At 38.2% G+C, this 22,975-nt stretch overlaps 1 protein-coding gene across 1 annotated transcript in view; it reads right to left on the bottom strand.

The window, feature by feature from the left end:
* Positions 1-4,983: 4,983 nt before the first annotated feature.
* The window catches only part of TRHDE (thyrotropin releasing hormone degrading enzyme), a 198,142-nt gene continuing 180,150 nt past the window's right edge, over positions 4,984-22,975 (bottom strand). Inside the window, exons 16-19 of the mRNA XM_041465641.1 lie at positions 14,489-14,656; positions 13,831-13,971; positions 7,418-7,499; positions 4,984-5,545 (exon numbers count right to left, since the gene is read on the bottom strand). Of these exons, the coding sequence (XP_041321575.1) occupies positions 5,402-5,545; positions 7,418-7,499; positions 13,831-13,971; positions 14,489-14,656 (535 nt within the window). The 3' untranslated portion in view covers positions 4,984-5,401. The remainder of the gene's footprint in view (positions 5,546-7,417; positions 7,500-13,830; positions 13,972-14,488; positions 14,657-22,975) is intronic.

The following is a 22,975-nucleotide window of genomic DNA, read 5'->3' as shown; positions in this document are numbered from 1 at the left end:
TATAAATGCCTTTTCTTCTGAGAAATTACATTTGGTCTGACTCACAGCACTTCTCATGTGGGTGATTCTCTTTAAACGCATCTCAATGAAACTGCCTCCGTATGTCTTTTAAATTCCAGTCTCAACTGTGTTACCATATTCTGAGATCAAGAATGCCCCTCCACTGTCAGCAAGGACACCATACAGAGCTAAGTTTAACCACATTCTTCAAAATATACTTGATTTCAAAATCCTGCCTAATGAGGGCATATGGCCTTACTTTGGTGAAAAATCCTTTCTTCCCTTCTTGCCCACTGAAAACAAAATTACTCATGTCATCACAGACTACTTGCTCAAGTCAGAGTGGTTTCACTGAGTTTCAGAACTGGTATTAAGACTGGCAGAACCTTGCAGAATCATATGAGAAACAAAGTGGCCAATTTTTTAGATTATTGTATGCAAAAGGGATGCTGCACCGTCACTGGTGCCATACAGGTTTACGCAGGCATCTGATTGGTGGTTTTTCGGTTTTTTGTTTGTTCTTTGGTTTTTGAGGGTTTTTTATGGTATGAGTACAGTTACCACTATTACTAGAATTATTACCACAAATAATTTTTAGTACATCCTTCCAACCCACCTGTTAGAAAAAAGCCCAGGAAATTCCTGTTACACTTTCAAATATTAACAAAAACATCATAAAGAAAAAGAGTGTCTGTGTTCCTATTCATACGAGATAATTAAATATTTGACTGTTCGAAATACTTCTGAAGAAGGGACACTGTAATATTCTAGACCTTTACAAACATTTTGGTCAGCACTTTTCAGCTGGGATGGCCAGAGCTCAGGGCTTATGATTTTTCTGAGCAGTGCAGGTTCATTAGCTGGACCTTTGCTTTCTGCAGCACAAGGCAATGACATCCATCTCTGAAGATCACCCACAACCCATACTCAGCCAAAGGACCCTCTGCCTGTTCCATACAGCTGAAAAAAAGTTGGACGGAGCCTTTCTGTATTTCAGTGGTTCCCACTTGCTTTCCTAGCCCAGGTGGTCTGGCAGCAGTGGCATGTGATACAGCCAGCAGTTTTCTGACTGCTCCATCCACAGCTGGGCAAAGAGACTTCTCTCTTCAGGCTGCTCCACAGCTGGATGGTTCTTTTACTCCTTCATGCCCATACTGACTGATATATACTGTGGCTATATATCCTGCTTAGGGCAGGCAGCCTGATATGGTGAGTACTCATAGCAAGAGTATAAGCTGATTATATACATTAGCAGTTTTCAAAACCACATCCATTTTCCTCGAAGAAAAAGTTGCACATTTTTCTCAAAGTCTATTTTCACTATCATTTATGATCATGTGGAAAACCAAAACCTTATTATACAAGTATTTAAATAAAGGCACCCTCCCCTGCAAATACTGGCTTTGTTTTATTCTATCCAAATTAATTTTTATGGGAAAAGTATCTCTATGGAGGATTTTACACACTCACTCACTCACTCACACACACACACACATATACTCACATGCACTTTTCATTTTTTAATGAAGTCTTCACTACTAAAGACTTAATTGTATGCTTCAGGATCTTTGCTGTGAAAGCACCCTTCTGCATCAGGGCATATTTCCTTTGGCACTCTAAAGATCAGTGGAATATCTACAACAGACCAAAAACGACACAAAATTCACCTTCACTTTCCAATGTAATATCAGAATTCTTGTTATATTCACTGAAAAGATAATCAAAGGTCACAAATTTAGATGCACTTGAGAACCCATGAAGTTTTTTTATCATAATTAATGTCCAAGTACTCCCAGTAATAGCAGAAGTGACATATCATTTCAGAAGAATGCTTTCACAGTGTTCTGCCCTTGTCACAATCAGCAGCTACTAGCATTTTAACAGCTATTAGCAGTGGACACATGAATAATTCTACCAGCTACAAAGTAATAGGCCAGATACTTGTAGTGGACAATTTTATAAAAATACAGTAACTATTTTGTTTTGCCTGCATAAAATCATATCTATTCATATGTCTTGCTATATGATTTAGGAAACCATATCAATTAATAACTACAAAGGATCCTGAGTTATACAAAGGCTGATTAGAGATTCTACCCTCATCAAATCTCTATAAAATGACACCCATGTCCATGTCCACACAGCATTCACATTTTGCACAATCTCCTCTCAATAGAAAGGACAAAGTCAAACAATGGATTAGAAGATGCTGAAAAGTATAGAGTATTTGGCTTCCTAATCACAATCCAAATCATAAAAATGAGGACCACCTTTAGACATGGTCAAGGGAAGAAAAAGACTGATAAAAGAGAAAGAAAATCAATATGATAAATAGATTTTTCTAAGCAAGTTGTATTAGAACTTTCCATGAGGAATCAACTATTCTTTAACACAGAGCTGTGTGAAACTTCTTTAAAAAAGGTTTATAAAGACGTTTAATAAAATGGAGAATGTTTGAATATTGCAGAAAACAGTTATGGGATTTTTTAGATTTCATCCATTTAAATTTAATCCTGATTCAGTGTGAAACAGCAAAATACAAAACATAGAAAATAAAATAATAGAGAATTATAATGGAAAGGCCAGTTCAACCTTAGAGCAATAATACTAGTATTATTAGAATACAGCAATTATAAGCAACACATCAACAGGTATGTATACTGTATACACTTAGGACTTGATATCTGTGGTAGACCAGTTGCTCAAGGCCACTAAAATATCAATTTACATCCAACACCAGCTAAATGTGCAAGAAATTCAATCCAAATGAGCAAGAGTGGGAATTTCTGTGCACTGTGTAGAACACACAGGCTGTAATGAACTTATAATGAACATATTGTTATCAGTGGGAAGACCAGAAACTTTTATGTGCAACTTGCAAGGTATGTGGTTCAATCTGCGGCTCTGGAAAAGTCATGAAAGACAATACTGAATAAAATTGTAAAGGTACAGACCATTTCACACTCTTCTGTTCTCTGAAATCCTCCAAGCAATTAGTATTTGAGGGCTTGGCTTTCTGTACACTCTTTGGATATCACAATTTTGGCCTTCATTACAGGGTAGAGGTTATATTGAATAGTATTTGGCTTGCATTTTTATTATAAAAAAAAAAAAGTCTGCATGTGATTTTTCTCAGTAGAAATTAAAAATGTGACGCTACATACTGGCATTAAAGTTGAGTTTGGTCAACCGCATAAAATAATACTTTTAACTTTTAAATGCCTTTCATAAGAAGATATTCAAGTGCTTTGCTAACATTAGTCAAGCCTCACAACACCCCTGTGAGGTAGGTAAAATACAAAGGAGGAGGAGGATTTCACTCAGCTCAGCTCTGACATGATAATGTCTCTGGGCAGCAGGTTCACTAGCACTGCAACATAGCACAAAGGTTTAGGGCTTACTATAAGGCAAAGAGTTAACAGTACAAGAGCACAGGATTCCCTCTTCTTTTGGTTATACGTGAGTCAAGCTAATGTGCTACACAGCACCGAACAGCTGAACAAATGCCCACACAAGGATTTTTCATGCACCCAACCCACAAACAACAGCCTCCGAAAGTAAAGGGCACACAATGACAGGGGCAAGATCGGTACAACAGCTCTGTTATGGGGTGGGTCTGCTAGTTTTTGAGGAGCAGAATACCTTGGGAATGAGAGTCCAGAAAACACCACTGTCTCCACATAACTCTGAAAATATCTGAAGATGGTTGGGTTTAGTTCTTTTCACACTAATGTTTCAATTCACAACTTACTGGGGATAAAAAACTGCAAGTGTAAAGCATGCTGGTTAATTTCCATCCCTTGAGAGGGCAACAACCAGATAGAATGGCTGCTCTCTGCTTTGGTGGGCCATGTGTTCCCAATGTACACGGCCACTATGTGGTCAGATGGCTGGGATAGGCTGGGATGGGACAAAGAAACACTGCCCCACATCTACATTCTACCTCTGAAGCCACTGCAATCTGACTCTTGAAAACTGTATTCTTGTGGTTTTTTCTTCCACAGTGTAGACATGAGAGAGTATTTGGCCCCCAGCAGTTTTATCCTCAGCATTTAGCTTCAGAGTGCAGATAAGTCATTGTACAACTCCACTGTGTCACTGATCTTTCAGACTAAGGATTGAGAAGAAACAAACATGATTAAGAAAAATGTCATTCATGAACAATAGTATATGTGAAGTACAAGGGAACAGAAAGAAAACCACGTTCTAAGTATTAATCAGTACAAATAAACACATGTACACCCCCCTCACTTTCTCCATATTTCACTTTTCAATGATGGCATAAATAGTACATTCCATATTTGCAGAAGTATTGCCCATATAGAGAATCTGACCTGTCTACCATAATAAATCACTACAGAGACTGGTCTACCACATGAAAGACAGCCCTCTTGAGTAATTTTAAGTCTTTACATGCAAGATATTCTCCCTTTTTCCTAATTTTCACATGAATCTTATGTTTATTTATAATACTTGTGCACTATGAGCTAAAAAACTTACTACTGCACAGGCTGGGTAACCTGGGTGATCCATTGTGAGTTTCAGTGCCTTGTAAAGCAGCTGAGAAGAGGTGGTTCATGGATTCTGTGATATCAATGCAAAGCTCCTGCCCCAGCACACTTTCACAGTTGAAACTACACTGTTTCACTGATCAGCAGTGAACAAATGTATATTATTAGAATGTAATGATGATGTCCTTCTCATTTTCTCTCTCTAACCCTGCTGCTTGCCCTTTTCTCTTTCTCCTCTCTCACCATTCTGCTTATTTAAATAAAGGAATATGGAAACTGCAGATACAACTGGTAACTCAAAAACTGAGCTGGCATCTTTGCAATCATTAAGAGAAAATCTGAGTGGTAGACAAACTGGCAGCAAGTGGGAAAGTTGATTTTACATCTCATACCATCCCAAGCTGGAAGCCTTCTGCATTTCCTTTTCCTTTTCCTTTTGTCCATTGAAATAGTGATTGTCATAGAGTCTTTGTGCTTTGTATAATGCCCAACTTTGATGTAACCAGAACTCACATACAAAATGTGGCTGTTATACATAAGCATGCTAAAATACAGGCAGAGACAGTACAAGCATGCACAAAATAGTCTTTAAAGGATTTTTGTTTGGTTTTTTCCCGACATTTACATGCACCACTTAATATCATGTTTGGTTGTGTACACTGAGGACTGGGTTTTGCAAGCATTCATGATCTTCTCTTCTGAAAATCTTCTTGACAATTTTGCAAGATTTCAGTGTAAAAAGAAAAATCCACAATGAAAAAAATAATAAATCAAAAAACCTTATCCCTGCAATCTGATCTTGTCTTCATGATTTTCACGTTGAACACTTTTAAAATGTCTCCTCTTCCTCTTGCAGTGAGTCATGTTAAATGATTGGCTAAAAAGACAGATTACTGTGTCAAGGATTTTCTTAGCCACTGGAACAGTTCTTCCTTATAAAGCCTTTGCCACCGTACATTGGCTTCCACTGTTTCCACAGCGCGAGAGAAAGAGACAGCAGCTCCCCCTTCGTAACTCTTTATAAAGTTCTTTAGCTGGAAATAGAAGTTAACAAGTTAAATTTGCAGCAACTAAAGAAAGCAAGTATTTCCAGTGCATACAAAAAAGGCAGCCGTTTAGGATAAACTTCCACAATCAATGTAGAAGTAAATGCAGTATCAGGTAGAATGATTTAACAGGAAATATATTAAGACAGCAAACTGTCAATTAGATGTGATGCAATTGCTTCACTTTGCACTGGAAGATACTGATATGTCAGTGCTGGATCACATTAATATAATTACCTCCTTCCATCCTGCAGCTCAACTGCTGCACTGCATAGATGGCTACTCTAAACTTTCATTTGTACCTAAGAAACCAAACTGGAAGCACTGGAATTGCTTCTAATTAAGGTTTATGTGCAAATATCAGTAGAAGGCAGTACTGATGCCCTCTGGTTTTATCAAGCTTCAAAACACATTAATTTTATTTTGATGTGCAGATCCCTTTTGGTTATATAATACAGGTCAGTTGCTGAAAAAAGGTAGGGTTAGTTACAGTGAGAAGAGAATGGCAAAATAATAAGTGGGCATGCATTTGATAGTCTTTGAATGCCTGAAACATACTCCTTCCCTTATACAAAAACTTAGATATTTTCTTCTGCAGACTGAAAAGGCTCTTGCTCTCTTCTTGTGTATACTCAAAGTATAGCACCAGCACTTGGATTATTACAACCAACAGTGCTGGCAGGTTTTCAATTATTGTTGTTCTTTTCAAGTGAGAACTGCAAGGCTGATCTACACAATAGTTTGCAGGTTATGTTGACTTGTACAAAATTAGATGGTTTTAACAACACTTATGAATAACTAGTTATTTTTTTCCCTGGTGACATCAAATTCATCTCAGTTTCTAAGCTCTGACTTCCAGCAACATCTCTGTGCCTCTGCTCAAAACTGAAAAGGTTGATTCTGCAACTGTCTCGTTCCCGTCACAGTTAAAAGCATGGAAGAGACCTGGAAACTATCAAAATCAGACTTTACTGGATCTCTGTACTTTTTATACCAAAATGTTTACATTACCAGTTTCTTTTAGGGAACTATAACCAGGCAGCTTACCAATCCTACCATGAAGATGGAAACTAAGAGTACAGAACGCTTCCTTGTGCAGGGCTGTAACTCAAATCTGAACAACAGTGTCATTCCCACCTGGGGGGAGGAAACCACCTGTGGCCTCTCCCTAAGCTACTGAGGCCACTAGACTTGAGTGCAGAAAAAATGGCTGGATGCAAAACCTCAGAGCCCAATCTGAGCTCAAGTAATGGTGGTTGTGCTGTGTAAGAATCACTGTATCCATTTGGAGCAGCATTGATTGCTGCTAAACAGGGTGTAGCACAACTGCAAAACTACCTCAGTCAGAACAGGTGTTAAGTTAAAATGAGAAATCTTTCCCATCTAAATAAGAAGTACAAATTATTGTGGCGTCATTTGGCCAGCATATTCAGTTAGCAGATTTTCTCACATGAAAAATACTGTGAGAAAGAGAAAAACAGAGAACACATTGGCAGCTTCTACTTTCAACATTGATGTTTCCAAGGACTGCCCTCTACAGCATAAGATAATGAAGATAGAAACGTCTCATCTTCAGTTTCTCAACCAACAGTCAAGAGAAAAAGACAAACCTTCATATCCAGCCAAGCACAAAGAACTGCATGCACAGTCCCCCTCCTGACACCACCCCTACACACTTGTGTGCTTTTGTGATCTGCTCCTCACCCTTGTGCTGCCCCACAGATTGGTGCTACACAGGCAGTTGGGCCTTCAAGTGCAGCAGACAGAATGGAGTTTCTGGACAACAGTATTATTGTTCCTGCCCTGCTCTCTGCTTGCAATGAACACAGCCTCACATGACAAAAGTAATTTAAAAATTACCTCTCTTAGTTCTCCTTCAGTATTGAGGAATTCTGTGACCCCACTGACAAGCTTTGAATTCATAAATAATGCTTCTCCATACCTGCAAAGGCAAAAAGAAGATGTACAGAGAGTTACTGCAAGAGCCACATCAACTGAAAACTAGGAAGTAATTTTCTGTAATCAAGGGAGAAGGCATAGGATTGATTTTGGGTGATCAAGAGAATAGCACTGGGTACTGGTAATTCAAGCTGAAAATCTAGACTGAGACCTTCTTCTAGGCTGAAATGTTTCTAATTATTAAGTCAGATGCTATTAAGCAGAATGGGTATAACTACAGGCACAGATGAGTGCTCCAGAGGAGGAGAGGACCAAACCACCTCCCACTAAATGGAACAGAGGGAGGACTTCATGGCAGTCTGCAACTTCCTCATGAGGGGAAGAGGAGGGACAAGCACTGATCTCTTCTCTGTGCTGCTCAGTGACAGGACCCAAGGGAATGGCCTGAAGTTGTGTCAGGGGAGGTTTAGGCTGGATGTCAGGAAAAGGTTCTTCACCCAGAATGTGGTTGGGCAGCAGAAGAGGCTCCCCCTGGAAGTGCTCACAGTATCAAAACTGTCTGAGTTGAAGCAGTGTTTGGACAATGCTCTTGGGCATATGGTGGGAATGGCCCAGTGCAGGGTCAGGGGCTGGACTCAATGATCCTTGTGGATCCCTTCCAACTCAGCTTATTCTGTGATTCTGTGAAATAAAGCTCAAAATACAGGTGCCAATGAAGGAGCAGAGCAGCAACTATGGAGAATTATTCTGAGGAACCCTTCAAGCTGTACCATTAAATCAGACTTTTTGATGTGCTGCAGCCTTCTCTGCATTTTGTATTCATCCCTCTCATCTACATTACAAATAGCCTCTCAAAAACTGAACTGCATCAAATTTTCTTGTTCCAGTACCTGATAATTAAAATAAATAATGCTGATAGGAATAATACTACTAAAATAATCCTCTGGGCCACAACGCAGCATTTCAAAGAACCAACCTGGAATGAAAATTTGAAAGCCTGGGCAAGGAACATTTAAAGGATATGCAGAAGCAATCAGGACTGACATTTGGCAGGCGGTTGCTTTGAAACTGGCTGTTCAAATCCTGCCGTTCACTTGTTTTTCCACAAGTTTTTTTCAATCCTCCAAATGAAGCACTATATCACTATTGACCAGATCACTCCTTAAGTTTTACATTTCATGTTGGAATAGTTTGTGGGGCTTGTTATTTTGGGGCTTGGAGATTTTTCAGTCTCCAGCATGAAGAGTATAATTCCACTGGAAAGCAGAAGTAAGTCTAGTTAGATGTCATTCAGCATAGTAAAAGGCACTTGACAAATAATTACCCTTATCTGCACCTATGTCCAAACCAGTGTCTAGCTAATCTAAACAAGACTGGTTTTAAGATAGGGAATCCAGATCTCCTGTCAGACATGTGCAAGTATTACTAATAGACTTTACTGAAATTATGTTCATTTGGGGGAACAATTCAATTCATTGTCCACTTTTACAGACTGATTTATAGAAAGAGTTCAAAATTCAAAGTGAAACGAACCAGCACAGTCACAGCTTTCTGTTCTGCTTCTGTTAATCCCAAACTGATTACCCTCAAATGCTTAGGTACTCTAAGCCACAATTCTTTCAAAGGCAAGAAAGAAAGAGAAGGAGAGCCAAAGCAATAGGTATAAAAAGATGAGGAGGAAAGAGAACTAGGATCTCTTTGAGAAGATTCTGTTTTAGGGAATGTTTACGCTATATAGCTTGTTATCTTCAGCTCTTGTGAGGAGAAACTCTGTTAGAGTTATCAAAAATCCTACTCCCTGACCACTAATAAATGAATTATTGATGGCTATTTCAGCAAGTAGATATCTTTTCCCAAAATTTCAGTCACACTGGCATATACAGACATCCAGAGGCAAACTATGGGAAGTAGGGATTTCATGGTACTTTAAGTACATTTAGACTTTCTAACAAAGCCCTTTATTATTACAGTCTCAGACATAATTGACTGTTTGGAAAACTGGAAGTTCCTCTTGATGGGGTATTTTGACAAGGTTACCAATCCAATTTAGACAAGCAGCTTTATAAAAACAACTGCAGGGATTTTATTTTTCTTGCAATCTACTGTAGCCACCACAGTCTACTGTAGCCACCTTCTTGCAAACAAGAAGTAACAGAATTCCTTCCACTAAAAATGATACCTTCATGCACACCTGTGCTGATTACTGCCCATTATGTATACTTGGTAAGAAGTCAGTCATTTATAGCAATTTCTATAGAAGCTCTGCTGATAAAAAAAGCCAGAAAAGGCACCTTTCAAAACAGTGTTTTACAGGTGTGTGAATCCTAAGAATAAATAGGAAAAGTGTTTGGTCTCACAAGTGTCAGTCTTCTCACCCTCCATAAGAAAGACAATGGCAGAAGAGAATCAGGGCCTTACATGCCTGAACTTCAGGGAAACATTCTGGAGACACAGACTCTCTGTTGCACCTTTCCAGAAGTAAACCCTCCAGTGCCCCACGTTTGTACAGGCTTTGCACTTGTGCAATCTCTAGAGGCCACATAGTCCATTTACTTTGGACAGATATAAATGCCTTCCTAAATACTGTCAAGTTCCCAAATGCTGACAAATGATTCAGCACTTGAGAATGAAGGAATTCTTATAGGCATCTGATGTATTAAATTTTCACACACTGACACGTGCTCACAGGATGAAAATGCTTTAGGAGACAAGGTAGTGCATGCTCAGGTAACATGAAGTCAAGTGTAGTATTTTCAATTCTCTTCTTAAGAATTGTAGCACAGATTAGTCCCACAGATTTCTTACTAAAGACTTGTTAGGCACCTCAATTTTTAAGTCACCTGTGTAAATTATATGAGTGACTTTGAAGACGTTATACATCATCAATGTTCTGGACAATGTGAATACAAGCATACCATAAAATATGAAGGATTAACAATATTTTGTGGCAATCCTAACTCCCTGACATGCTATGTTTAAAAGTAAGAGGAAATAGAGTTGTAATTTAATCCCCCTCAGCTATTTCACTTTACTATCTGAAACATCAACACTTTTTATACTAAATTAAATGGAAAATACCACTGAGATATCACCTTATTAAATTAATGTTTCATACAAAGTATTTTAAATTTGAATCAAATTAAATAATAAATTATAATTGTAAAAAAAGGATGCCTTGGAACAAAGTCTACATGAATCATAGGATCCTAGAATGGTTGGGGTTGGAAGTAACATCCAGTACCAATCCTCCTCCTACGGACAGGGACACCTTTCACCAGACCAGGTAGCCCAAAGTCCTATCCAACAACACCTCACCACCCCCACAGTAAAGGAATTCTTCCTACTATCTAATCTGAACCTGCACTCCTTCAGTTTGTAGCTATTTCCCCTTGCCTTATCACCGCATGCCCTTGTAAAAAGTCCCTTTTCAGCTTTCCTGTAAGGACCCTTTAGGTACTGGAAGGTGCTATAATGTCTCCCCAGAGCCTTCTCTTCCCCAGGCTGTACATTCCCAACTCTTTCAACCTGTCTTCATAGATCAGATACTCCAGGCATCATATCACCTTTGTGCCTGTCCTTGGCACTCGCTCCAAGAAGTGCATGCTCTTCTTGAACCATAATTCCACAATAAAGCTTGTATTTTTAAAGTGCAGTAGTGTGGTAAGCTCAAGTCAGAAACCTAATCATAGAATCACAGAACATTAAGGGATTAGAATGAACCTTAAAGATCATCCAGACCCAACCCCCACCCCTCCATGCGCAGGGACACCTCCTGCTAGACCAGGTTGCTCAAGGCCTTATCCAGCCTGGCTTTGAACCCTGCCAAGGGATAGGGTATTCCCAATCTCCCTGAACAACCAGTTCCAGTGTCTCACCATTCCTCCCTGTCCTATCACTACAGTTCCTGATGAAGACTCCCCCTCTGCCTTCATAGTAGGCCCCTTCAGATACTGGAAAGTTGCTTTTAGGTCTCCATACAACCTTCTCTTCTCTGGACTGAACAGCCCCAGGTTTCTCAGCCTGTCTTTGTAGGAGAGGTGCTCCAGTTCTCTCACCAACTTCATGGCCTTCCTTGCAGCAGTTCCATGCCCTTCCTACTCTGGGGACACTTGAACAGCACACAGCGCTGCAGGTGGAATCCCCTGCCCTGCCCTGCTGACCACTCTGCTTTGGATGCAGCCCAGGGTTGGCTTTCTGGGTTGTGAATGGACATGGCCGAGTCATGTTGAGGTTTTTCATCAACCATCACTCCAAGTCCTTCTCTTCAGGGCTGCTCTTGGATCACTTCTCTGCCCAGTCTGGGTGTGGCTGAGCCTGGGATTGCCGTGACCGAGGTGTAGGACCTTGCATGCTATTGTGTCACTGTTTCACTGAACAGTTAAGGGGAAAGGTATTAATTCGTCTGAGTCTACTCTATCAAAGTCTCATCTAAAAGGTTCTAATCTATGATTACAAAACAACATTACTTTTATTATATAACATGTATGTACAGCTTGCATTAACTATTTCATTTCACCGCACTGAATCTTTTGGTGATCAAAAGAAACTCAACTGGATGTCACGTTTAGAAAAAGCAACTGCTACAATATTTTTGGTGGCTCTGACTTGTGTTTGGAGATCAAACTGAATGAAGGTAACACAAAGAGAGTGTCAAGCAAAAAGACAAACTCTCTGTTATTTTCATTTAAAAAAGGACAATAACAGGTCTTTGATGAGGTATTACTGATTGTTATGAATTCAGATTACACAGTGATGCACCCCTAGCAAGTGAAATAAGTACAATTCAAATTCTAGGTGAAGTTAAGCTATTTTAAATTATAACCCAAAAGATTTGGCATGTGGCACAGTTTGTTAAATATTTTCTATTTGTCTACACTGCTTAACACTGTCCACATCTAAAATCACAGGTGTTAGCCAGGTTGTCAGACAAATATATTTACTAAGGCAGGACACAGCTACAGCATATGTGTTTGTAGCAATACAGACTGTGATGGCTTTATGCCTAAACTCTGGATAAATCCCTGGAGGACCTGAAAAATTATTTGCTATTTGAACTGGCTTGTGCAACAGTAATACATCTGCCATCCAGTTTCTGTCTAAAAGTCCAGTTTCTGGAATAATAACACCAAAAGCAGAGAATTCTTAATTTTTAAACTCTTCAGTACTCTTGGAGGTTTTTTGGAAATGGCTTTCAAGAAGTATGCTCCTGCAATAAAAATTTCCAAAACCAAATCCAACTCAAACCTATTTTCCCAGATGAACTTCTTCTAAAATCTCACTATACTACTAAGTATTATCCAAAACAGCATGAACAATTTTCTGAATTTTTAGAAAAACTAAACTCAGTGTCTGAGTTTCTTTGACTCTTACTTTGATGCTGTGAAACCTCTAGGAAGTTTGTACCCGTATTCATGAGGCACTGGGATTTAGTTGCTTAAATACAGCACCTTAAATATACCATTTCAAATATTCTGTGGTACAACAGTTGGCTCCTCGCACGTCCAGAATGGAACAGATCTGTAATGCCTCTCCTGCCAACACCAAAGGTGTGACCTGGCAAGGGATGCCTCAAAATCTTGGACATCTGCCTTTGAGAATCTGAATCTCATCCAAGTTGTGGTCCTTTTTAATCTGTCAGTATCAGATGAGCTGCTGTGCAATCTTTCAGGCCCTCAGGCTGTCCCTGAAGAACTACAGAAATTTGTGATTCATTGAATTAATATCAAAATCTTCATCAAAAGAGGATTTTAAAATGTTGACTGGGCTTCAGAGTAGGAGCATGTAGCATTTGTTCAAAGAGAAAGAGAAGCAGTTGTAAGGAGCAACCTTGTCTACTTTCTGTCCATCTGTTTTTAATTCAAAATGCTGCTCCTCTATTACTTGAAACTCACCTAAAATACAGAATGGAAAGAAAGGGGATGACACTACATTAACATCCTTTTGAAAATTGAAATGTTTCAAAATGTGCATTTTTTCCATGGCTGAAATAATATTTTTGAAAAGAGTATTTTTTCTATCCAACTTTAAACCAGAAAAATTCCTCTGGAAACTGCCATTTTTTCTCTGTGTAAAAATACAACTGCAGCACTTGACATATAGATAAAATTCATTATCATAAGCACAGACACAATACACTAATATATATACAGATGATTGCTAAGAGACAAATGTCTCTATGCGTGTGTGTGATAATCCATGAATAAATGCATTTATGACTCATATGTAGCTATTTCATATTTAGAGACATCTCTATTTATGGATTAAAAGAGAATGGACTAGATTCAGGAACTTACATAAATACACACCTCTACAATACTTACACAAATTATATCAAGATAAGAAAATGAAAATAAATTAAGAATTATTATCTTTACCTAGCATTCAGTATTTTCCATTTTTCTCTGAAAAACTTCCAAGCAAGATCCCTTCCGTGTGGATTTCGAGCTACGTGGATTATCACATCAATTGCATCCTGATCCAGAACAACTTCGGAGTTGAGAGACAAATTCAAAAGTCTAGTGGGAGAAACAACGTTTAGTTTCACAAACACATTGTCTAACATCAGTCCATCAGAAAACTCTTGGAAAAAAAAGATATCTGCTGAATTAAGTCTCCAAGTGAGTTCAGTGGTTTATTTCTATGATTCCAAAGACTGGACATATTTAGGAATCAGAAAAATCAGAGGTAAAAAGATTTCAGTAAAAGCTGAGTGCAACTTTACATGTGCACTTTTATAAAATTTGTAAGATCAGAATGGTCACGACATGGTAAATAAAGGACATGGTACCAAAAAATACTGACAATTATTACAAGATTTTAAACATTTCCAATGAACAAAGGAAAATCTGGAACTGAAAACATAATATGTGTCAATTTTCATATGCATTAATGCAAAAGTGTAAGATAGTTTAAACAGACAGTAAGCCTGTACTTGAAAAGCAAATTTCTGTCCTTTAGATGAAAGCTCAAGTGATGACCCATAACTGTTGAAGCGATTACTAGTAACAGATTCAAATATAGAATATTTTTTACCTGTTGAGCAAGTTTCTGTCATCACTGCAAGTTAAGGCTTCTAATAGTATTTTCTTCTCAGACACTGCTGTGGTAGAATGAAATTTCATCCAAATGAACTCCCATACATCTTCATCCATCAGTGAAACTCCTGTACAGTAGACAATGTCTCTCACATTGAGCGGGATTCTACAAGAGAAGTCAGTATTAGCATTCTGGTAAACAAGCAGCCTCCTGATATTGGATACAAAGGAGGACCATTTCGGAGACTTCAAAATTATTGTCCAACAGTAATGCGTTTTTTTGAAAATTACATTTGCTTCTCTTTCCTGCCACCAACATCTTCCAGGCCATCCTAGTGGGCTTTCTAAAGGATAGCACATGCTTGCCATTTTCTTCATAACACCGTCACGTTGTCAGAAGACTACAAAACATGGTCATGTAGTTCATCAACTCACAATGTTCCACATAACCTACAGGTAGCATAAGCTCTCCAAATTAGTATGGGATCTTACCACTGTTGCTGGGCTCTGTGCCAAATCTGCTCTTGTTGTCCTTTGCACTGTTTTACAATAGGACCTGAGCAGCCAGAAACTCCTCCTTGCTTGAGCTGGAAAGTGCTTATCTTCATAGAATAACATACAAGTAAGAAAGGATGTGCTGTGACAATGATACTTAAACATGATATTGTCAGGAGTGAGGAAAACAGAAAGATCTGGTTGTTTGGGGTTTTTTTAGCATATAATACCAGTAAAAAACCAGCTGTGCCATAGAGAACTGTAATTACTGCTAAATCAATATCAACTCAAACTACAGTTAAATTACCAAATTCAGACCTAGTATATATATAGTATGTGCATATGTACAGTGTTCTTCTAAAAAGGTCTCAGCTGGGCTTTTAATTTCCTACCTTGCTTATGTTTCCTATACAAGCACAGAAGCTGAAACATTTGTACCACTGTCCCATTAATTCAGGTAGGAACTGTGGGCTGGTAGGATTGTCACTCTGTTTGGCTAGTACAGACACAGCAGCAGATGTACATAGAAGTGGATGTCTAACCCCAGAATAGGCACTCACTTTCAAAATTTACAGTAAAACATATCAATTCAATGGGCTTTCCCAGCTAGCCATTTTTTACATTCTAAGGGCCAACACCAGCAATTTTAGCAGCAGTGTAGTCAGTAAGCACAGGATTATTTGCATCTCTGGGAAGGAAGGAGACCTTAAGGGATGGGGCTGATCCCATGATCATAGCCTAGATTTCACCATTTTCCTTGCTAAGAAAACTCTACTGCCAACAAATCAGTAGTAGTATACTTGCAGTGCTGCAGATCTAATCAAAATCATCCAATCAACTGCTCCAGGGGAAGTTTTAGGTCTGTACCTATAAGCTAAGTAATTAGGACAATGTGAAAAAACTCAGCCCTTACAAACCAAGACATTGGACACAAATACTGCTTTTAAAAGGCTTACCTTCAGAAACTACAAAATGTACAGCTATGAAACACTACAAACTACTCCTGTGAGAGGCTTGTAATCAGCACTATAGACAGGGAGGGTTCCTCTTGTGGAAATGAAAATTGCTTATGAAAATGCAAATATCCCCAAAGTAATTTCTCTTTAACTATTGCCCCTACAGAGACTCCTCTAATTGAATTTTGTCCATTTGTGGGGATTTTTGCTTTCTCTCTCGTCCAGTCATTTTGGGTGTGTATTTTATCATTATCTAAATATCTGAAATCTCTCCAGTCTACAGGTTTTTTAGTATTATAGGTTCCTGGAAAATTGCAGTTCCAAGGCACTAGATCAGCATGTGGATGTTTGCCCCTTGTATTAACCGAGTCAAGTGGATAAAATTACCGTTATTTTGGTACTGCTTGGGTTGTAACACTGCAGAACACATCCTGTTTCTAGTGAAATCTCATCTGTGCATTCAAGGCTGCTCTCATTTTTAAAGAGCTAATATGATTGATGGATACTTCAGAAGAATAAAAATAAACGTTTAAGAGCATCACTTTAAATGGCTTTAATTTGAATACTGATCCAATTTATTAAACTTTATTTTTATTGCATTAGAGATATGATGGTGAGAATGAAATATGTAGCTAGTCGAGCTCATTTAAAAATTAAACATTTTGGGAGAAAAAGTTAAAAATTAAACAGTTAGAAAAAAATAATTAAAATTGTGCTCTGCCTTTACAGGAATTTCTTTTTTTCGAGAGTGAATTATAAAGCTCTACAATGAGCTAAGAATAATGTTTTAAGTCACAATTAATTGGTACATATTTGCTCCTATTTAAAGTATGTTCTAACAATTGAAGATACACTTATAAAATTGGACCATAATTATTTATCTTCTGGGGAAATTGTGTTCTAATTTTTTTAAATGTAAATGCACACAGTTTAGACAGCTCTTTGATTAAGTAACAAGTTTCAACACCATTTAGGGTTCTATTTGACAAAGAAAATTAATCAGGAACATTATTCTTATTTTTGCAACAATTTAACATTTAACGTAAGCCTATTTTTCTTGATGACTATACTTATAATCTTCTTTAATAGGTTAGAAGGCTTAGATAAGAAACAAGAATGAAGTATTAGTACTTTGTTGGCAGATCTGTAATACAGATTCCATTATAAAGAAGAGCACCACACAGCTGATTTTTTAAAACTTCAATCCCAAATCTTATACTCCCATTCTCTATTACAAACTCCAGGAGTCATGCTGCTGGCACCATTGTGCAGAAAGAGGAGGGGATGATCCTCTGCCATAGCACATACCCAGTCTAAAGAGAGAAGGCAGAACTTCCCCTTGAAAACTGAGGTACAGAGCTGTGATGGACTCAACATTCAGGTGCCTGTCCCACCTCGAATTCAGGGGACATTAACTGAGGATGTGGCTACTCAAGGTGTCTGGGGCAAAGCAATGCTCAGTCCCTGTCCTGTGCTCCCAAGTTTCAGGTATCACATGGGTCTCGCAGAGGCAGGCAGAGAATACATCATCCCTCAAGTGATGGTTTCTGCTGTTGCTCCTTCCCATTCCTATTACAGATCCCCCACAAGTGAACATGCAACCAGCATAGTCAAGCTCTTCAACACTGATTTTAATAACAGAGTGATGAGTTAAGCACTTCCTTGCAGCACCAATCCCTGAGTAGATATGCCTTTGTCCATTCTGGACAGTTTTTGCAACAAAAATATGGTCATTTCTGATCAATTGTTTTGCAAAGTTGTGGAGAGATCATCCCTGAATGAGAAAATTGGAAGCTAATCTATCTAAATTTTAAGGATTTCAAATTAATTACTGCCAATCCATAATCACTACATATAGGGTCACTTTAACGTGGTGACACACAGAAGTCAGAAGACAAAAACACTGCCTGAACCAGCTGCCCCATAACGGCCCGTTTCACCTTTTAGAAGATGAAGTCCTCTCTCTATTTAGACCCAGAAGGCCTTTCAGAGTGCTACGTCCTTGATTAACTCATGCACTCAAACAGTGTTTTTTTCCTCCTTAAGTTTTATTGACTCGAGTGCAAGATTCTACTCAAATGTTGTAACAACCTATTAATTAGTAAATCACTTCAGCAACATTGGCTCACATTAGCTGGCAAAGCTCCAGAAACATTTCAAAATGCATGAATAGCTATGCCTGATTTTTTTCAGTAATTAAAGCTTCTAGGGGTTGCAAACACAGAAGAAGGGATTCACTTAATTTTTTTACATTTATCAGACACTCGTGTGTGAAAAAAAATTAAAATAACTCTCATTTCTTCATGTTTGCTGCTAACAATTTCCAAAAATAGCTGCTAGGCATCAATCCCTTGAAAGAACCCAGTGCCTCTTCCAAGAAACTAACAAAAGTAATTAACCTGTTGGCCATGTTCTCACAAATACTTACGTAGGCGGTTAATCTTAAGTAAATTTCTAAGTTGTTGCAAGACAGTAGCACTGCTGTGTGCATGTGAAACACAGAAATAAAATTATCTACCACAAGTAATTAGATAGAGAAGTAAAGGAGGAAGAAAACGAAAGAAAAAAATGCTTGTTTGGAAAAACTTTTGATTTTCTATCACCTTCGCCAGACTTCATTGAAATTACTTCAATTAATGACTGGTAATTTACTACTCCCTCAGATCTGTGGGGAGATCTATTTGTTTATAGACATGCAACACACTCCTATACATGCCTGCAGTTGTTTTTCTGGTGGCATTTCCACTGAGTTGTTAAAGGTGCAAGCAATTAAGCACACTGCCAGCTCAGGCAGGTGGATGGATATGAATCCTTTATTCCTTGTGGAGGAAGCACAAAATCTGCATGAACAAGTGTGGAGGATCACGATGCACAAATTTGGCTTATTGGTTATCACTGTCCTTCAAATTATGTGATGGAAGACATTTATTTCATTATTTATACCTTTCTTAAGATAATAAAGAATTAACCAACGTTCCTAAACATCACAGCAGCATGACAGAAGTGAAGTGGCGAACGGTAGGCACTGAAAAAGCTCATATCTACATTATACTTTAAAAGACAAGATGAGGTTGTTTAGTATTAGTGTGCAGAGATGTAAGATCTTGATTTCATTACTTCATAACCAAAAGTGATTCATTTGTAATGAAAACAACACACAGATGTGTTCTGACATGAAACCCACAGACAGAACAGGAAAGTTTATCTCCTCTTTTCAGGGATCTCTGGCCTGTAGCAGAGCACCTTGCTCCTCACAAGAGCTTATCTGTTGCTTGTTAACCAGTCACATAACTGAAAGAGGAATAGCTGTCTTGTAGCTCTTTTAGCACCACAAAGTTAACAGAGGTCCGGTAATTCACAACTGCCAATAAACATCTTGATGTGAGATTTAGAAGGTAAGTTAGATTTCTCATTGACAGACACCTCACTTTACAAACTAAAAACTACACCAAACTCTCACAAGGCAGAAATCCTCTACACATTCCATAGAAATGTGTGGAGTTTTTCCCATGAGTAGAGAAGCTTGCTTCTCAGTTAGTCCCACTGAGATTGAGTGAAGGAATCTGTGTACATTGTCATTATTTCAGTGGTAAGTTACATTTGACTCCTAATCAATACTATACCTTTTTCTAGCTTTAATAGAGGTACCTTGATGTCGTCCACTGGCTCATGTCATGCTGTAATCTACTAGTAGTTCCTTTTATTTTTATACTGTGTAGTAAGTAACTCTGATTAAGACCTTTTGTCTTTTATCTCCTGTCTGTTTAATAAATAATTCATTTTATTAAAATAGACCTCATCTGCCATCCTTAGTACTTGCGAGCCAAATAATTTCTTAATTGAAACTGTTGCCAAAATCTGAGGTTAAAACAAGACTTGTCTGAAGCTCCATGTCACTGGTCCTGTGACATGGCCCCACCTCAGCACTCCAAGATTTCTTGGAACAATTGGAATGATTAGACCAGAACAGTTTTAAAAGATCCGTATTTGCATTTGGAATGGTCCATCAGTCTCTACTTCTCATTCACAAAGACAGACAAGTGCATACTTCATTAACCCATGGGTTACAGAATGGATGCTGGCTTAGCCTAATTCAGTGCAACAGCCTGCACTCCTCACTGCAAACATCATCAAAACTGATCAGAGTGATTGTGACAGAAGATTAATAGTACAAATAGCAAAAAATGCATTCAAGCTAAAATCATCCCAAAGTGATAGATATGACATCAGCATTAGTAAAATGCATTTACCCTAAGTTTTCTAGGAGTATTAAGGCAATTAATTAAGATACTTTGTTTCCATGTAAATGACAGCAATAAATAGCAATGTTTACGTTTCTAAAGAAGTTTAAAATCAGAGCAAAAGAAAGTGGCTATCACTAGCTGGGGCCTTCCAACAGAACATGTGCATATAACTGTGTCTGATGCAATACTATCATCTCCCACTGTTCAGTGCTGCATGTCAGCAGAACAGCATTACCACAGCTCTACTAATAGAATCAGAACTCCTTTTTCTGCTGAAGGCAAAATCAGCTGTCTCGAATCAAAGCAGCTCTCTCACATATTCATGTTTACATCATCCTGTTTAACTTCGCCCCAAGCAAGCATACATCCACAGTCAACTTTGCCAGCAGAAATGTATATGTGGCAACCTGTAGCTGATGTATGGTAAGAGTAGCTGGAAGATAACTGTGCCTGCACCCACAGAGATGTTTGTAAAAACATGCTCATGTCTATGGGTAAGTTATGCTTTGAGCCATCATGGTGTGTATTTGAATATTACCCCCTGTTATCACCTGTCAGGAGTTTATATATTGCAGCTCTCCATGCATTCTTTCCTGAACTTCAGAAATACATGTTTACTCAACCTATCCAATGCACGAAGTCTGAAAATGCTAATCCTCTTAGAAACACGTTTTTCTTTCAGAATAGATGCAGTGAAGGTTAAAGGGGTTAACAAGGCTGATTATTAAGCTCAGGCAGGCATTGAATGGTAATTTTGCTAATTTTTTAGGCTGAACTACAATGCTGTTATATCTAAGGAGTGTGAATAATGTATTTCTTCACACATGAAAGCTCCACAGGGATGAGCTCTGTTAAATGAAGGTAGAAGCAAACATCTTTATTTTCAGCCAAGAGTAGCTTCTCTTGTACAACATTCTGCTCTTGACTGAATCCCAGAAACTTTACATTCTCAAACTACAAGGGAAATTTCAACATGGTTATATGTTTTCTGTATTCTTCTGAACATCAACATGAAAGTTTCAAGGGTTTCCTTTGTTCCAGTACAGGACCAGCATATATCCAAATTTAAGAGACTGAAAATTATTATCACCATCAAGTCAGAAGTAAATAGAGCCCTTCAAGCAATCAGCCATTTAAAAAATGAGTAAAATTACTTAAATTCATTGACTACAATACTGCAAGACTTACTTTGAAGTCTAACCTCAGATCTTCAGTAGAAAGAATGATTGTTTTTTAACAACTGCAAGGATTAAAATATACCAATTCCTAAACCAGCAAAACAAGATGTCTCCTTACAATCTCTTCTGCTTCTGATGCTATGTGCTTGGTTTGTTCCTTGTACAAACAAATTCCTTTCTCAGTTATGCTTCTTTTTTTTCCATTTTGTCCTGAAAAAGTGGTCATGAGCAATACCACCTTAAGTCCCTTGCACACTAAGTATTTCTGGTATTTCAGATACTGAAGCCCCTTTTTCCTGAGATGAATGCTCTTTCATCTTTAGACTGGAGAGCTGTATCGTTTCTCTTACTAATGAAATAAATTCCAGAAGCTGAGCTGAAGCTAGAAGAGGAAAGTGTGTTGCAGCATCTCAATACTGTCCCAAACACCTCACAGACAGGTCATCAGGCTTGCTTTCTGTATTGGCAGATACAGGGCTGAGGTAATAAACCGAAGCACAGCAAGCTGCTGGAATGTCAGCACTACTGTTTGAAATGTGTTGAAGATCAGCTGTGCTGGAAAAGAAAAGGAGCAGTCATTTTCCTGCTTTAGTGACAATATTGAAAGGCATCTTTTGCAAGGACCCCATTCTCTACGATTGCCATTTATGTATTCATTTGATATAGGTATCCTTCCTACTACCTGTAGTGCTGGATCCTAAGAGGGCCCACTCACACTTCAGAATCTCATGTTAAGAGGCTCTTCACAGCACAGTGGCTGCTGCCAGCTGCATTTTCAGAGGCCCCTAAATCCCTCTGTAGGAAGCGCAACTCTGAGTGTCTGATCCTGCTCTATGAGCCAGGCATCCAAAAACAATACAATATCTAAATCACTTTAAAAATTCAAGTCTTCACATCCTCTCAGCTGACTTCCACTTTCACGCATAGAGGCTAGTGTTGTAGATCACATATAAACTGTGTTTTTTCACTAATTCCAGAAGAAAATCTGCAGCACTATAGCTAGAAATCTAAGGGTTTTTTCAAACAGTACTGAAAATACAAGAGGACCTCTGGTGTTGTGCCAAGAATGACCATTATTTTACTTGGTGAACAGTGGCAAATTATTTGCACAGTAAAGAGTATATAATTACAAAATGCAAACAGTATCTGATATCACGATTACTTCACTTTGTTATTGTGAAGTGTAGATGGTAATTCATTTCTGGACCTACCAGATTAAATGTAATTATTAAAAACCACAGCAATTGTGAGCATATGCCAGTAAAACAGAGTTAGATGTTATTGTACTACCTGACACTTTATCCAAAACTAAATATTGCAAGTAAAACAGAAAAAAACATTTCAAAAGAACATCTAAAAAGTCATCGATTCATAATGTGGCTAAGAAAGTTATGAATGCTAGCATTTCTTCAGTATTATTAATAGCACATTCTCTGTTATAGTTATTTCAACTTTAACTGCAGTAACTGCTAGGGAATCAAAAACCTCCCTTATATGATTTACTGACTGTGCATTTATGTGGTATTTAATATCATATTTTAATTTAATACCAACTTAATTTTCACTTGATTAAAATCTTGATACACAAACCTAATTCCATTGTCTCTACTGC

Source organism: Pyrgilauda ruficollis, unplaced genomic scaffold (genome assembly GCF_017590135.1).
Source record: "Pyrgilauda ruficollis isolate IOZ18807 unplaced genomic scaffold, ASM1759013v1 scaffold19, whole genome shotgun sequence".
NCBI lineage: Eukaryota > Metazoa > Chordata > Aves > Passeriformes > Passeridae > Pyrgilauda > Pyrgilauda ruficollis.
This window is presented reverse-complemented; position numbering and strand designations above follow the sequence as displayed.